The following is a 17,792-nucleotide window of genomic DNA, read 5'->3' on the forward strand; positions in this document are numbered from 1 at the left end:
AATTTGGACCCTTTCCTTGGGCTGAAGGGTGGCTAGGGGGACAGCTCTGTGGGTGTCTTGCTGGGGGTCTGTAGCTTGTGTTCTGTCCCCCACCCCCATGCTTTGACTCAGCTTTTCTGCAGAAGGGGTGCTGTCCATGGTGGTGTTAAAATATTTAACCTCTAGAAGCCCTTTGGCACTGGTCAGTGGGTTGGGGGACCCCATGCTGTTGCCAAGGGGTACGCCTTTTCCATGGTGCGGGGTGCGGGGAGTCCCCAGGGAGGGGCCCCAGACGGGGCAGCAGCAGTTGACTGGTTGGTTTGGATAGATCTCTATCTCACTACCAGATCAGCTGCCCAGTGCAAACTGGCCCCAAATCAACCCACCTGGTCCTACCTCCCTTTGGCATTTGCTTCTGCCACCCCAGGGTGACCCTAATGGACTCTGTAGAAAAGAGTGAAGGGAAGGAAACAAAATAACATATTTCTTCAGCTCCAAGAGCTCTACCCCCCCCTCCCCCACGCCTGAGTGGCCAGGGATTCAAACAGCAGTCCCTGCGCATCCTAGGCGAGTGCTCTCCGAAATGGGCTATTTCTTCAGCTCCAAAACAACATATTTCTGGTTGAGCAGCTCTGGCTGCTCCCGAAGTTTGCCCCAAGCGGTTGAATCTAGCAGGCCAGGATGCAGGCAGCAGGGGCAGATGTAGCCTCTGGTGGGGTTTGTCCCTGGAAGCAAAAGGTCCAATCAAGGCCCAGCACTTGGAAGGACAAGCTGCTGCAGATGCCCACAGAGGCTGCAGGTCGGGCCCAGGTTCTCCCTTCTGGCCATTTGGCCGCTTCCCCGCCCCTTAGTGTTAGGCCTGTCCTTGGCTGTCCACACAGGGCACTGGAGACAGAGGAACTCAAGGTTGCCAGGTGAACTCATCTCAGGAGCCACGGTCTTGCTTCTCTTGGGCATGGGGGGTCCCTCACTCAACCTCCTGCACTGATACTGAGGCTCCAGGCCCAACCTGGGAGCTGGGTTCCACAGTCCTCCCTGGGTTGGCTTCCATGATGGAAAGTGGCTGTCCCCTCCTGGCTGGACAAGTGAGACCAGACAGCACCAGAAGCAGGTTTGGCTCTGGAATGCTAAACTTGCTGTGTGGGTGACCCAGCCAGTCCTAGGAGCTGAGCGCAGCGCCAGCCTCTATTGCCCCCTCCAGGCTGCATGGGAGAACTGCAGAGGAGGCTGGTCCTCCCTAAGGCCCCTGTCAAGGAGGTCAGGGTCCTTCTGGGATAAGCCATCTGTGCCTTCTCTTCTGCCTTTGCAGACTTGATCCTCCACTTTCTTTATAATTACCTGGCATGGCTGTGTCTGCCCAGTGCTAGTGGCAGCTTCTTTGCAGGACCGGCTTTCTTTCTTCTTTTTTTTATGATACCAGGGATTGAACTCAGGGGCACTTGACCACTGAGCCACATTCCCAGCCCTCTTTTGTATTTTATTTAGAGACAGAGTCTCACTGAATTGAATTGAATTAGCACCTTGCTATGTTGCTGAGGCTGGCTTTGAACTCGCCATCCTCCTGCCTCAGCCTCCGGAGCTGCTGGGACCGCAGGTGAGCTTTTGTCTGCCAGACAGGCAAGACTGGCTTCCTTGTGGGGATCCACTCCCTCCACACCAGGCTTCCCTCTGCTCTGAGAATTGCTTCCTGGCTTCCTCTGGCAAAGGCCTCAGCCACCTCTTTTGGTCATTAGCACTATACACACAACTCCTGGGCTTTTTTCCTCAACTCTGGGGATAGGAGTTGGTCAGGAGGTTACCCAAAGGCAGGGATGGCAGTCCACACTGCAGCCCGGGAGGGGGTCAGGCCCAAGGTGGTTAACCACGTGACATGTGACAGACTTCTGGGGGTAGAAGTTGCTGGGAGGTGCAGGGGGCTGATCTCCATGAGCTGACACCCCTCCCCCACTCACTGCCAACCATGGCTGGCCCTCGGCTTCCTTGCCTCCTCATTGTTCCCGCTTCCAGGGTGCCCTGCAGGCCTGCAGCAGGGACACCACAGGGGGTTGGCTCTGCCCAGGTCCCTCCGAGTCCCAAGATCGTCCTTGTTGAAGTTTGATAAGTTTCAGCCTAGAATCCTGTCACCAAGCTGCTCAGTTCCTTGGACATCCTGTTGCCTTGATCCCAGGGTGACCCTTCAGTAGGGTACACAGACTTGTCCCTTACCAGCCTGCCCCCCTCATTGTGGGCCTCAGCTGTTCCCCAAATCCATCTTGGGTCCAGTCCCTTCTGGCCATCCTGCCTGGTTTACTGGCTGAAATGCTGCCCAGCCTTCGGGCTCGGCCCGAGTGGTCTCTCCTCCTCTAGGTCGCTTAGTGGGGGCAATCTGCCCGACTCTTGTTCCGCAAAGACATCTAGAGGAGCCCTCTCCTCTCTGATGCTTCGTCTGCATTTTCTTGCTGATCCTTGAGGAATCAGGAACAGGATTTTACGGTGAGAAGAACTCTGGGACAGCTGATGTCTCCACAGCCTGGATCCTCCACCCCCCCCAGAATAATCCAGAAGAATAGGGAACATTTCAGATTCTGGGCCTTCTGCCTTGGATGGCTAGATCTGAACTTCCGAGGGGTAGCGAGGGCCAAGTGGTCATCCCCAGTACAGATGAGTAGTGACCATCCTAATCCAAAATATCCCTTGACCTCTCAGGTCGTAGGTCCTTGCCTGTTGGTGCCTGCTGCAAGAATCCCTGAAATAGCAAGCACACCCTGAGAAGAGCGAGCACCGTGCTTTGCCTGTAGACCCCCACAGGGTCCAAGCGGGCAGTGAGGTTGGACCATGCTCTTTAGAGAAGCAAAAGATTAAAAACCTCACTATCCAATGTGGAATAAATGACAGATGTGTCCCTCCTAAGGATGAGCCAGCTACTAAAAGCGTAACATGAGAAAGTACTTCATGCTTTTGTGAAATGATCAGAACTGGTCCCCAAAGACCCTGGCCTCCTGGCACTCGTGGGCTTGGGGGGTCACCTCACAACATACCTGGCTTCCCTGTGACTTGCTCTAACCCAGATCGGGGCCCTGGGGAAGCTGTGCCCCCTCAGGGCCTCTGCCCTCAGCCCTGGGCAAATCCACCCACCTTTCCATAGGCCCCGTGAGGACAGGGAGGCCCAGCTGTCCCCACCCTGCAGTGTCCCAAGCACCAGCTCCTGCCCTGGATGTCCAAGTCTATCCCAGCTCCTGAAGGCTGCAGCCCAAGCAGCCGCCACCGCCACGTGGAGTGAATGCCCAGTGTCAGCACAGGGTCCTAAGGTAAAGCCTCTGGGCAATTCCCCAGAGCAGGGCAGGCGAGCAGGAGAGCAGCCACAGAAGGCTCGTGGCCAGCAGCCCTCGGAGGACAGGCACGGCCAAGAGGCTGGATCGTTCCAGAGACGATTTTCCTGGTTTCTTCTTAGGTTTTACACAGTTAAGACAACTGGGGCGGGAATCCCCCATCCCACCCGGAAGGCATCGCCTGGTGCCGGAAAGTTCCTTCTCAGGCAGAGCCGCTTGCACTTCAGAGGTCACGCTGCCTGTTGCTGAAGGGACCCAATTGCCCTGCACTCCCACACCCCAACCAGCATAGCCTTTCACTGGGCCCCGAAGAGGACCCGGAGCCACGGCTTTGCCAGCAGCTGTGTTCAGCCGGCTCCCGTCCCCACCCTCACTTCCTGGAGACTCTGGCTGTGGTGTCGGTTGGGGCTGGTGCTGAGGAGGCTGAGCTCAGAGGGGGCAGAGCCAGTCCAGGCAGCTCAAAGCAGGGAACAGTGCCAGGGAAGGGCCGCTGGCATGAGCCACCAAGCCGGCGACGCCCTGTGAAGGCAAGGACACCCCCTCAGGTCACACCCGGCATACGAAGTGGTGCGGGGCAGCGTGGAGGAGCAGGTACCCAGGGCTGAGCGCTCTACCCGTGTCAGAAATAAGATTTCCTGAAGTTCCCGATGCCTCCATCTACCGTGAAGGAACACTGATGTGACTGCAGAGGGGCGCGGACACCCCACGTCCGTGCTCACGGGAGGGAAGAACACTTACAGAAGGACCTTGAGAAAGAAAATCAAAGTCTGCTTTTATTGTCGCACCAATAGACCAGCCACAATTTGGAAGGGATGATAACATCGACACAATAACCATCATCGAAGCAAATTAAACGCAAGCATCGGAGCCACCTTCTGGCGAGGCGATGCTGTCATAAGTTAAGGAAGCCGCTGCTCGTCACCCGCACCTCACTTCATGTTCTTGACGAAGTCCTCTCCCTTCTTGATGGAGGCTTTCAGCTCAGGAATGGCCTCGGCGATCATCTTCTCTTCAAAGGAGGAGACTTTGCCGATGCCCAGGTTCTTCTCTAGGCCCTTTTTCTGGAGGGGAGAAGGGAGGTGGTAACATCTGGAAAACCAGAGTGTCACAGAAACCCACCTGCACCTTCACTGGCTCTGCCTGGCGACTACACAGGCAGCTGTGGGCAGCTGCTGGCTCGGGCGGGTTTGAGCCCAGGTCGGGAGCTCAGGCTGCAGGCAGACAGTCCCAGCTGGGGCCTTTGCTGTCTTCACCGGGCACGTACCGTGGGCAGTGGCTCACACTCCCAATTCATTTCTGTATCTACGAAGGGCACTCTCCCCGCTCCACGCCTCCCTCCCATGAGGACGACTCGCCAAGCACCTGCTACAAAGTGCTCACCATCAGCAGCACCAACAGCACAGTAATTTTGGGTTCTAGTCTCTTCCCCAAGTTCATCAAGGACTGAAGGAATGTTAAAATTTACTTGAATCGAATCTAATTACGTAGGTGAATGTCTGACATCAAAGATGCAGGTGTCAGCTGGGTGCAGTAGCGCCTGCAATCCCAGCGGCTTGGGAGGCCAAGGCAGCAACCTAGCAAGACCCTGTCTCTAAATAAAATACAAACAGGGCTGGGGATGTGGCTCGGTGGCTAAGCAACCCTGGGTTCAAGCCAGGACGCACAAAAGACACAGGTGCCTTGCCACTGTGTCACCTCTGTGCAACAGCCTCCAACCCAGCTCCAAGGGGGTGTGCTGCACCTTCTCCAGCCAAGGCCCCAGCCGCAGGTGTTCTCTCCCCAGCGCTGTCACACCTGCCACCACCTGGGCCCTGAACTATGCTGACCAACGTGTTCCCACCAAAGGGAGTTCCAGGGCCAATGCCACGTCCCAGGGCTCTCCAGCGTGAGAGCATCCATGGGAAAGGCCCGGGGGGGCCTGAGGGTCAGGAGACCTACTTCCTGGGCATGAGATGATGTGACCACACACCTGCCTGATTTCAACAGTGCTCACATGCATGGAAAGCGGAGAGACCCAAGGGTCTCTGCTCACTCAAGCTCAGTGAAGAGCCAACCAGACTGCACAGGTGCCCCCGAACAGCCACCTGAAGCCAGCAATGTGACAAGACGGGCTCCGTCCCTAGAGGCACATTCCCAGGAGGAAAGTACTGGGGCAGGGATCAAAGTCCCCAGCTGTGCCCCAGCTCCAGGCTTCCTGGGAAGGGCATGGGCCACGGCCTGAGGTCAGGGCAAATGAGCAGGTCAGAGGTAAGGAAGGGCAATGGCGCAGGGGCTGTGCAGGGAAGCCTGCTCTCAGAGCTGTCCTGGGCTGCCTCATCGGTCACCACTGTCACACAACTGCTCAGCACCAGCTGTCAAGTCCGTGTGAACAAGAGGCACACTCCTCAGTGTGGCGCTCCTGGCTCTTAATTCTGAGATGTGCTTCTGCCCCCCAAAGCCAGAGCACATCCAGACAAGGGTGTGCAGCCACTGCCCAGGGACATGTGTACTGTGGAGCCCTGGGACGGGGACAGCTCCCGGATGACGATTCTCGCAGGGACACCTACCCCCAGCAGCAAGGGCGTGGAGAAGTAGGTGCAGTCTGTCTCCTGGGACTTCACGAAGGAGCACTCGACGACTCCTTCCTTGCCGTTCATGGCATCCACGAGGGAGAAGACAAAGCGGGCACCAGCATAGGCCATGGACAGGGTGGCAGAGCCTAGGGGAGCGAGTCAGGTTAGCCCAGGGCAGCCTGCTTCACGGGACATCTGCTGCTGTCCCAGCTTACTGCTGAGAATCCCACCCCAACTACACAGAATTAGTCTTCCGCTCCCGCCATCGCCCTGGCCCCCTCGGCAAGCCAAGCTCCTCCTCCGCAGAGCCTTCTCATCAAGCTATGGCAAACGCACACAGAAAACCCCACTCCTTGCCGGCAGCCTCCGCCTCCCACTCCGCCCACTTGGGGCTTGGTGTCAGGGCTCCCCGTCCAGGTTTCCCAAGGGTCCCACCTGCTCCAGCTTTAGCCTGCACCACCTCAGTGCCTGCCTCCTGGATCCGTCCAGTGAGCGCTGTCAGCTGGTCTTGGGGAAAGTCCACCTTGGGGGTGCACTACAAGCAAAGCCACAGGTCATAAAGCAGCTTTGAGCTCACCCCGGGTGCAGAGCCCCCCAGGCCCACCAACCCCTGCCCTCTCTCACAGTGGGCTCCCTCCAGGCACGAGTGCAAGGGAAACAGATATTTTCTTTATAAAGAAAAGACAAACTCTGCAGGGAGGCTTGGTGACCTCCCCCACTCCCTGCCTTTTTAAAGGTATTTGGTTTCAGCCCAGGAGCACTCGACCATTGAGCGACTTCACAGCCCTTTTTACTTACTTATTTTTTCATTAGGAGATCATCTCTAAGTTGATGAGGCTGGCCTCGACTTACAATCCTCCTGCCCCAGCCTCCTGAGTAACTGGGATTACAGGCATGCACTACCATACCTGGCCCACTACTCATTTTAAAAGAAAGCTGAAAAATTACCACATAGATTTCCCGTCACTAGTTTTCCCCAATGCTGCATTTCCCAAGACCACAGTGCAGTGATGTGGCTGGGAGACTGACATCCACATGTCAGGACCTGGGCTTCAGACTTCATTGCCCACTGCTATTCCAGTCCTGTTCCAGAGCCAGGGTCGGATCCCTGCTAGTGTTCAGTTAGTCTATTCTCAGTCCCTCAGCTTTTCCTGATTTTTCTTTTTTGATCACTACATTTATAAAAACAATTTCAATTTGGATGTGTGACATTTCCTCATGATTTTCTTGTAAGATCACACATTTAAGGCAAAAATAGCACACACATTTTGTCCTTCCTAGGCACTGGATTCAGGGCCATGAGCTCAGTCAGATGAGTCTCCTTCCTGGTAGTGCCAAGTGTCTCTACTCCTTTTTCCCCACTTAAAGGCAGAGTCTGGCTGTGTTGCCCAGACTGGCCTTGCACTTGTGGGCTCAAGTGCTCCTCCCACCTCAGCCTCCGGAACAGTGGGCACTGGAGCTCCCCTGTGCCAGCCTCTGCTTGTTTTCACAGCACCTTTCCTGCCCTGACCTAGCGCAGGAATGGGACACTTCCCCTGGTTCCCATGGCCACACCCTCGGACCCCCACGGTCCCATGGTCCAGGCAGGAAAGCCCCAGGCATCCTGGAGCGGCTGCTGCCAGCAGGGATCCTTTCAAAACACAGTCTTGGTTCACTCTTCTCCCTCCCGAGTGTCTCGGGTGGCCCTGCGAGCGCGCTGTGATCTAGAGCTTCCTGCAGTGTCACTGGCACACGTACCTGAGAGATCAGGGGGATGATGGTCTTCCCAGCATGGCCGCCAATGACGGGAACGCTGACCCGGGCTGGATCCAAACCCTGCTCACCAAAGTGCGAAGCTTGGTTAGTTGTCAACACGCTCTCTGGGCACAAAACCCTCACTCCGTCTAAATCGGCCACACTGGGAAAATTCACAGGACTTAGGACAAAGGAGTCAGGGAAGAGACATTGTCCCATCCCAGCTGTACCAGATGGTCGGACACCAGTGTGAACAGGTGTGACGGGGCTCTCTGCCTGGGGAGGTCAGCACAGGTTCTTCTCAGGAGCTGAGACCACCCGCTGCCTGAAGTCCCCCAGACATCCTCTCAGAATGTGAGGCCGAGCCCTCTTTCCCAGTGTGAATGCCATTCTTCTCCCTGGAGAAGGCCACACTTGAGTCCCCACACTGTCGTAGAGAACAGTCAACTGCTGTTTCCTCATTCCTATTCCAGGAAACTCAGGGGAGAAGCGTGTCAATTGCCGCTCACTGGGACGGATAGAGACCAAAGCACAGCTCAAGGCCGCAGGCTTGCTGGAGAGGCCCATTCGCTTTTAAACCAAGGTACGCTGCCCCCAGGAATCTGTGTCCCAAGTGTTTCTAAAAGCAGACAAAAAAGAACTTGGTGGGGGTGACGGTGGGGAGGTGAGTGGTGACCACAGGGACACCACCTTCCCCAGGTGCCTGCGGCTCGGGAGCCTGGCTCATGTCAGAGGAGAGGGAGGGCCGGCTCCTGCAGGGCACATGTGCTGAGGCTCTGCGTGTCCCCAGGGACAGAGACACAGCCCTGTGTCTGGACCGCCCTTTCAATAAGGACAGGTGATGGCTCCAGGCTGTGCGACAAGATGGAAGGGGACTCCAGGCAACAGGACTGGTGACAGCGCCATCGGGCACACAAGAGCAGATGTGGCACCAGCAGAGCATAAAATGTACATGCCAGGAGACAAGTGTGCCCAGGGAGAGGGTGGTGCGGAGGGGCCAGACGGCCCAGAGGGCGAGGGAAGGGCCAGCCCTGGAGGCTGGATTCACTCTAGATACACCTCAGCAGCTTTCCAGAACACCAGTTCACTTCAACGAGGCTTGTCGATTACAGCTCTGTCTGGACGGGATCCCGTCTCGTTTCTAGGCTAAGTAAGCTCTGCTCACAGAACCCTCTGTGAGAACACAGGAATCAAGTGGCTATCACATCTGAAATGTGGCTCAAGTAGCCTGTGGACTATGGCCTGGGGAATTGGCGTGTTCAGCCACGGGAGCTCGTGGCCAGAACCCTCAAAGGACAAGTATGGCTGCCGTCTGGACACTAGGCCCACCTCTTGTTGGTCACTTTCACACTCGGATGCCCTCCTGTTCCTTCCCTATGGGTCCTACCAACTCCGGACATAGCTGTGCTTGCTGAACTGGCCACTGAATTAAACTGTCTCTTGCCTGTTCACTACTTGAGACCCAAAGCCCTGGGACCACATCCCATGGATCTCTGCAACTCCAACATCTAGAACAGCACCCCCACCACATGCTGCGGCATGGATTAAAGTGGGGACATTGTCTGGAGGTTCAGAAGCAGATCTGTCTGGTGCACAAAGGGACTCCGGTCCTGTGTGTGCACCTGCCACCAAGCTGTGCACAAGACAATCTGCTGCTTCGGGAGACCTTGCCTGCAAACTCAGAACAGAAGGGCTTGCAGCTCAAAAGGGACACTTTTGGGGCCCAGTGGTGCTTCTGCTAGATATGCAACCAAAATGCTTTGCAAGCAGTTTCTGAAAGGCACTGCACCAAAGCAAACCCACCTCAAGACACACTAGGGTGCAGTCCAACAGTCCAGGAGTAAGCAGCTGGCAGCACCAGAGCCCTCCGAGGTAAGCCACTACGGGAAACCCAAGGGAGCCAGAACTGGAGGCCCCAGATAATAAGGCCCTGGAGGCTGGTATATCAGGATTTCTGGAACTTTCTTAAATTCTTCATAGTTGCTGATTTTATCACTTTGTCTAAGGACTAGCAGGTTAATCCTGGCAAGACTATTTCCAGGGGTGATGAGAAAGGGAAGATGGGGAGCACAGCCCAAGCACGGCCACCAAAAAACCCGGGAAAAGCCTGAGCCTGACACATCTAGGAAGAGGTCAAAGGCAGAGGGAAGCAAGCCAGATGGCAGCTGGCTGCTCTGAACCTGCAGGGACCTGCTGCATGCTTTCCATTAGGGGACAAGCTACAAAAAGACTTAAACTCTCAGGTCAAAATGCCCTTGCTAAACGAGCAAGGTGGCTGGAGAAGTTCAGAAAAGTAACCCAAGGACAGTGGTGCGGTGCTTACCTTCAGTTCTGCAACGAAAGTGTTAGCTCTGACAATGTCCAGGGTCGTCACACCGAAGATCTTATTGGGGTTGTACACTCCGTGTTTCTTGAAGACTTCTGCTGTGATTGGGATGGTGGAGTTAACCTGTGAACGACAGGCACGGTCTGCCCTGGATTCTGAGCACAGAGCCAAGAACAGGAGGAGACATTGTCCGGAGTAGACATGTGATCTCTCATCAGACCACTAACGAGTCCACAGATGCCAGGTTAAATTGCCCTGGTAACTGCTCACAGGCACGCCATTCACAGGACAGGGCTGACCCACTATGAAAACAAAAGCCCCCCTGCTGCAGGGGACATGTATTCCTGGGGTGGCCATCAGTTACCAACTCAGATGTGACGCTGGCTATGTGGGGCACTTTCTGCTGACTGGAGCTTACTCAAAGCAGATGAACTAGGGTCAAATCCCAATTCCGTCCTTCTATGTTGGCACCCTGGGCAAGTCACCCAAACTCCCTAGGACCTGGCTTCTTTATCTGTAAAACGGGGACAAGTAGGAGGCTGCTGTGGAGACTCAGTGACTTCATGTGCGGCAGTAGGCTTGACCCTCCCCACAGTGATCACAGAACAGGATGAACCATGGGGTTCACAGCAGACACCTGCCAGCTCCCCGCAGGACACTGCAACTGTCCACTTTCAACCACACCCCTGAGGAGGTGAGCTAGTGGGGAAGACTGGACCCTCTCCTCTGGCCAGCAGCCCTGTCCCCCAGTCACCGCCACTGCACCATCCCACAGATCCTTGTGCACTTGGACACCAACACGACTTAGGAGGGAAGCGGAGGGCAGCTGGTGCACACATGACCCGAGGTGTTGCCAGCCCAGGCCCGGGGACCATGGCTGTCCTCACGCCAGCCACTACCTGCAAGCTGTAGCAGGGCAGGGGTGGCTGTGTGAGGGGAGGGGAGGATAGGGACCCAGAACTGTAAACCCCAAGTGAAACACAGCAGGAGGACTCCAGAGGCTCCCACAATCATGGCTAAAAGAAGCCTTCGGAACAGACTGTCTTCCAGGGTACAGACAGGAGAGCTGGCTGGAGGGCCGGGTTCAAACTCACTGTGCCGGAAGGCACCCTCGGGAAACAAGCCTTGGGTCTCTCAGAGCATTCTCCCTACCACGACGGTAAACCTTTGTGGCCAACGTGGCCTGGACACAGTACCACTCTGCCTGTACTCACCGGATTGGAAATGATGCAGACCATGGCTTCAGGGCAATGCTGGGCACAGGCAGCGGCCAGGGTGGCCACAATTGTTGCGTTGGTATTGAACAGGTCATCCCGTGTCATGCCTGAAATGACCCAGTGCGAGATGTTCATAAGGAACACGGTGAATTTCCAAATGGGAGCCAAGTGCCGGGTGTCGGCGGTTATAGGAAACTCAACAAGAACAGGACGGTGCTCCCATTTCAAGTAGATCCAACTTCTAGGGTGAGCAATCTGGTGTGGCAAGTGCCACAGCAGGGGTGGGGTGGGAGCTGGGGAGGCCGATGGCTGAGAAGGATCATCAGGGATTAGTAAGAAGCCCGGGGTGTAGCTGGGTGGAGGAAGGGCATTCCAGGCATGAGCAGAATGGTGACACATCAGGGCAGGGACAAATGGCAGATAACGGCTGACTTTAAACACCAGGCCCACACGTGATCTTTGTCTCAGGGGCACTGGGGAGCCTGTGGTATTTTCTTAGGGAAGAGACCGAACTCTTTTTTTTTTTTTTTTTTTGCGGTACTGGGGGTTGAATCCAGGGTGCTGAACCACTGATTTACATCCCCAACCTGTTTTAATTTTAATTTGAGACCAGGTCTTGCTAATTTGCTGAGGTTGGACTTGAATTTGTGATCCTCCTGCATCCGCCTCCAAAGTTGCTGGGATTACAGGTGTGCACACCATTGTGCCCCACAGGTTCAATTCATTTTTAAAGGAACATCCCCTTCTTAGCAACATATAGGAAGATGCCGGGCAAAGCTTTGGAACACACACCTGGTTTTCTGGGGACTCCGGCCGGAATCACTACCACGTCACAGCCTTTCAGGCAGTCTGGCAGCTGGTCAGGTCCAAGGTAGCCTAGAAAATACACCCCAGGACAGCAAGCTCACCTTTCTAACCCAGACAGGCTACTGCCTCTGGGGGACAAGACCTGGGAAGGACGACCCCCACCTGGGCCTCACACCAACCAAAGGCCTCCACAAAAGCTGGAGAGCCCCATGAAAAGTGGCAACTACTGCCTGTGAGCTGGCCGGACCATCATTCCACCTTCCTGCAGCCTCTCCTTGCCCAGGCCCCCACTGGTCCTCCACGTTCCCACAAAACCAAACCCAGCCATTCTCTTGTCCTTGTCCAGCTCACTAGCCTCTGCACACCATGGGTAGCTGCATTAGCTGCCTGCCACTCAGTCTCTTCGGTCTCACTCCTCAGAGCAAAGGTGCCAGGTGAGAGAAATGCCCTGGGGTCCCCAGCAAGAACTCCCAGTACCACCATCTATCATCAAGGGACATGTTACAGTTTTGCTGTCAAAGATTTGCTACAATGTTTAAAATCTGCTTTGATTTTGACTTTTTCCTATTGCAGGTGATCTCAAAAACCAAAGATACAGCTCAAAAGAAAGTGGGCAAACAAATTCAGGGAAGGCTCATAAATACAAGCTGGGAGTCAACTTCTTGAACTGGAAACACTATGGAAGGGGTCTTCTTACCTACTGTCAGTCCGCAACAGCATTTAGCACAACTTTCAGCAATTTGCTACTTTGTAGCAAGAACTTTGAAATATTCACACTCACTGACTCTACTTTTAGTATTCTAAGAAAGGAGATATAAAGATCTACTGCAACTTATAAGTGGCTCAATGGCCAATAGTATGGGTACAGTAAATAAATGAGAAATTATGGGCAGCTTTAAAAATTACTAAGAACCTGGTGAAATGAAAAAATGGTGACATATGGTGAAGGTGAAATGAGCAGGCCTCATAACTATGCAACTCTAACTGTGAACCACGTACCTGTGTGGAAAGGCTCAGCTCCCTAGGGCAGCGTGTTTCAGATGCTGACTGGGGAGCGGGAGGTGGAGGGAGGACAACCTGCAGCCCCCGGGAGCAGCACCTCTGTCTGCCCCAGCAGCTTCCTGACACTTCCCCCTGCCTGTTCTCACACTACTTTCCACATTAGAAAGAGTAAAGAGTGGGAAGACTGGACAACCTTGTTTTTCTAAGGCAGTGCCATTTAAATTTTTATGGTTCCAAGTCCAAATGGGTATAATTGTTTATAAAACTTTAATTCCTGAAATTAACACAATTTGCACGTTTTTGAACATCTAGTTACGTCTAATTGTTCTAGAATCAAGACCCTGGCCTATGGGGAGAAGATGGCAGGCTCTAGGGTGGGCGTGGCCAGTACCTTTCACAGTTGCTCTGGTCTCGATGTGGCTCAGATCTGCAGCCACCCCAGGTGTGTGAGCGATATCATAGAGGGTCAGGCGACTCACAAGGGGGCTGTTCTTCAGGAGGAGTGAGAGGGGCTGCCCAATTCCTCCGGAGGCCCCAAGCACGGCTACTTTAGCATTGTTCTAAAAAGAGGCAGAGAAACAACTCTTAGGACAGAATCAACATTAAAACAACCCACATGGTGTCCTGAAAACATGACACTGATCCTCTTTTATCGATGTCAAAACAAGATACAGTTGTATTTCTACCAAGTTCATTCTGATAGAATTCTGGACCCTATTCCAAAGGTCAAGGTTCAAATGGGGAGAACTTCCGTGTAGAGATGTTGAGATACCCGGGTCATACTCCAAATACCCTTCCAGAAGACAAAGAAATAGCTTCCCCCTGTCAGGCAGATAGGCTGATCACAGCAGTCTTACCTTCAATCCACAGTTTAAAAAGTATAAACACACACACAGGCCCATTGTATAGGAGCCGTGGGGCTGAAGACCCTTGCTGGCTGGGGTACAAGTTAATCAGATGCATTAGGAGCAATGGGAAAAGGTCCAAAAGAGAAGTATAGCTGTCCTTCAGTAGCTGTGGGAACTGCTTCCAGGATGCCCCCCAGGATATCCAAATCCCCAGTGGTATTTGTGTAGCCAGAGGACTTTATATCATCTCTAGGTGACTCATAATACAATGTAAATGCTATGTAAATGTACTGGTAGGGAATAATGAGAAGAAGAAGTTCAGTACATATATAAACTTCCGTTCCTTTTAGAGCATTTTCAATCTGAGTTGACCTTATCTGTCCATGTGGAGCATGTGGACACAGAAGACCAATTATATTCTACAGTGGATGATGCTGGTTAACAGTCATCAAAAACCAAAACTAAAATCAAACCAAAACAACTTTCACAATGTATTTCTGCTTAGGAATTAAACTCTAAAAGCATGTGAGACAATCAAGATTTGAGTGTAAACAGGTTCTGAGCCTTTTGTTTTCCTTGTACTGGGGATTGAACCAGGGGTGCTCCACCCGGCCCTTTTCATTTTTTAAATCCGAGACAGGGTCTCCCTAAATTGTGGCTTTCTTGTCTTAATCTCCAAAGTTGTTGGGATTACAGGTGTACACCTAGGTTCTAGTTTTTGTTTAAGTGGTACTCTGAAGGTGGAACCTTGACTTCCTGAAAAACTAAACCAGCCAGACCTACTTAGATCCCAAGGTCTGGCAATCTCGTCCACTTCTGGATCTCCCACTGGACTCCCACATCTTGTTCTGAGTCTCAGGGACTCCCAAATTCCAACTCTTCAGTTTTGTTCTCTACCCCCCTCCCGAGACAGGGTCTTACTGTGTTGCCCAGGCTGGCCTTGTACACTTGGGCTCAAGTGGTCCTCTGGCCTCAGCTTCCCAAGCGGCAGGGACCTTAGGAACATGCTGCCACGCCCAACTCCCAGCTCTGCAGTTGTCAGGCATTCCCACAGTCCCACAAACCCAATGTCAATTTATAGAGAATTAAACCTTATGAGGATCAGACTGATCTGGTGCCCTGCCAGGGTCCTTAAGTGGATCAGCCCAATATGGTACAGGAGGTGAACATGGTGTGGGGGAGGGAGAGGACTTCCTCACTCAGGTCTTTGATTTCATTGTGCTGAGATGACATTGTTTGTGCATGTCACCAACTCAGTGTTTACAAAAACACAGTTGTTAATTAGTGGGATCTCCACAATGCACTGCAATGGAGGAAAACCTTCAGGATTACAATGGTTACTTCTACTTCTTTTGTAACAGTGTCTTCCAAAGCTGATCTTCCCTGAGCGGAGTGGCGGCTATGGACTGTACCCTGACTAGCAATGGTTCTGAAAACGGATACATGGGAACTCTTCCTTTACCCATGAGTCTGCTTTATACTGCAAGTCTGTTATGGTTTGTTTTTGAACTTCTACTATATACTTAAATTATAATGTATGTATTAGTATGTCTACATAGAAATAGATATATTGACACTGTATGTTATTTTTTATTGTTGAGAGAAAGTCTGGAGACCAAGGTGCTATGCCCTTGGCTCAAGCCCACCTTTATGCCTTATTCAACTGCCTTTCCAGCATCTCCACCTGTGTGTCCAACTGGCATTTTTAACTCAATCTAATCTAAAACTGAGCTCCTGAATTTCTCCCCATCCACAAACCTGCCCTCTTTCAGAAGTCTTGCCCATCTCACCAAATACCAACTCCAAAGACCCAAACTTAGATGTCATCTTTGATTCCAGGTTCTCCCCAGCCCTCACACGATCAACAATCAGTAAATCCTGCTTACTCTGGTCAAAAATTATCCAAAACCCAGCAATGTCTTACCATTTCTACAGATGTCACCCAGATCACCACAACCCCTAATCTGTCATTCTCCCTGACCTGATTCTTAAAATGGGAGCAAGAACAAGTCATTGATATGCTCAAAAATTCTATGATGGTTGTCCCATTTTCAAGAGAAAGCCAACATTTTTCAAGGCCTGCTGTTCTCTTCATTGCCCTCCCTGGAACTACACTGGTTCCTCATATTCTCAAACATCTCAGGGCTCTCAAAACATTCTTTCTGCCTTCTTTTCTGGTACTGGGGATTGAACCCAGGGGTGCTCTACCACTGAGTCACATCCCCAGCCATTTTTATATTTTGGGATAGTGTTTCCATAAATTCCTCAGGCTACCCTCAAACTTGCAATCCTCCTGCCTCAGCCTTGGAATATGGAGGATTACAGGTGTGTACCACCATGCCTGACTCTGGAATACTCTTTCTATATGTGATCTCTGTTTTCTTTAGGGCTTTACTCAAATCTCCCATTTTGGGAGAGGCTTACCTTGGCCAATCTAAAATTGCAACCCTCTTCCTTGATCTCTCCTCTCCCTACTTTTTTCCTTCTGTGTTCATCACCAAGATACTTTGTAATGTGAGGTAAGATGACAACAAGTAAAATATGTAGTAAAGTCCTTGAGAACAGGGTGTTTTGTTCTCTGCTGTTATTTCTGGTGCCTAGGCAAAATGCCATCAAAATTCAATCCCTCTGGGCTGGGTGTATAGGTCAGTAGTAGAGAGCTTACCTAGCATGCACAAGACCTTGGGTTCAATCTCCAGCATCTGCAAAAGAAAAACTACTCTGCCCCCATTTATGTTCTTCCTGCTTTACCTTAGACCAGCTGTCCCTCTCCTTCTCCTTAGCATCAATCTTCATCACCTTCACCTGTCATAAGTTAACTCACTGCTGGCTCATCTCAGGTGCCACGTCTCACTCATCTTGTTAGCCCCTGCAGGACCCAGCACAATTCCTGGCAAGCACAAATACTCAATACACTTATCTGTAGTCTTTATTTTTCAAAAGAATTGACTGCATGGGAAACCGAAGGACATAAACTAAATAAGAAATGTGAAATCAATTCCCATTAGTAATCACCTTCCTTTTGGCTATGATACTTAAGAGGGAAAACAAGCAGCTCCTGGGTTCTCAAACTTTGTATTAGATTCACTGGGGGCGCTTGGTAAAGATAGAGGCTCACCATTCTATCTTCCTTAATGAGCCTGGGTCTTTGTGCTGTTACTTTCAGGTGATTCTGATCGCACCAGAGTATGAGAACCATTCTCCTAGAAGATGGCTAAAAATAGCTTAGGCTCAAGTGGTCCCAGGCCAAGTCAAGCACTGTCAAGACACCTGGGGGTCAGGCACAGTCTCTCCATAGCAGTGAGGATCCTTTAAAAAGGTTAAGAGCAAAACAGAATACTCAAAAGACTCAGATGGAAGGCCACTGACAGTCCTCAGGAGCGGTGAGTTTTATGCCTTTGGGGGCTGTGTAATCACCCGGCCCAAGTCTCTATCCTTGTGTCTCAATCTAACTACACATTATTTCTCTCCCTCACACGGATCGTGCAAGGAGGAGGATATTACTTATGTCAAAGCAAATGAAAGCTGCATAAAAACGAGTTACTTCCGAACCTTCTCAACCTCAAGGCACGTAGGCCAAGAGCGCACCCTCTGCGGAGCCTGGGGGCGAGCTGGGGGAGCTTGCGAAGCACACCCGCCTGAAGGCGGGTCACCTCGCCCTCTCCAGGGCTTTCTCCCTTGCACTTCCCGCCCGGCGTCAGCGCTGGATCATTGCGCCCCGGCCTTCAGCCAGTGCTGGGCGGCCCTGGGGCCCGAGGTGGCCCCGCTCGAGCCTGAGACGCGCGAGCCCGGGCCGGGGTCCCAGCCAGCAGGCCGCCCCTCGTCGGGCCTACCTGGGCTGAGGTGCTGAAGCTTCGGCGGAGAGCGGCGCCGGCGGGACGGGCGAGGGCGGAGAGCATGGCTGGGGCGGGAGGAGCGCAGACGGGCAGGCACAGAAGTTGGCAGCGTGCTTGTGACTCCAACGACCTCCACACTGCACTGAGCTCTGCAGCCCGGCTCTGTTTCTTTCGGTCTCGCGA

The 17,792-nt window shown here is 52.8% G+C and overlaps 1 protein-coding gene across 1 annotated transcript; it reads right to left on the minus strand.

The window, feature by feature from the left end:
- Positions 1 to 4,034: 4,034 nt before the first annotated feature.
- On the minus strand, positions 4,035 to 17,774 carry MDH2 (malate dehydrogenase 2). Its single transcript, XM_079121593.1, has 9 exons — positions 17,607 to 17,774; positions 13,317 to 13,485; positions 11,909 to 11,992; positions 11,114 to 11,223; positions 9,897 to 10,022; positions 7,577 to 7,654; positions 6,275 to 6,374; positions 5,834 to 5,985; positions 4,035 to 4,348 (listed from the first exon to the last, which is right to left on the minus strand). The coding sequence occupies exons 1-9, from the start codon at positions 17,670 to 17,672 to the stop codon at positions 4,217 to 4,219; spliced, it is 1,017 nt and encodes a 338-aa protein (XP_078977719.1). The 5' UTR covers positions 17,673 to 17,774; the 3' UTR covers positions 4,035 to 4,216.
- Positions 17,775 to 17,792: the final 18 nt, after the last annotated feature.

The sequence above is a fragment of the Sciurus vulgaris genome, assembly GCF_902686455.1.
Source record: "Sciurus vulgaris genome assembly, chromosome: 18".
Lineage (NCBI taxonomy): Eukaryota > Metazoa > Chordata > Mammalia > Rodentia > Sciuridae > Sciurus > Sciurus vulgaris.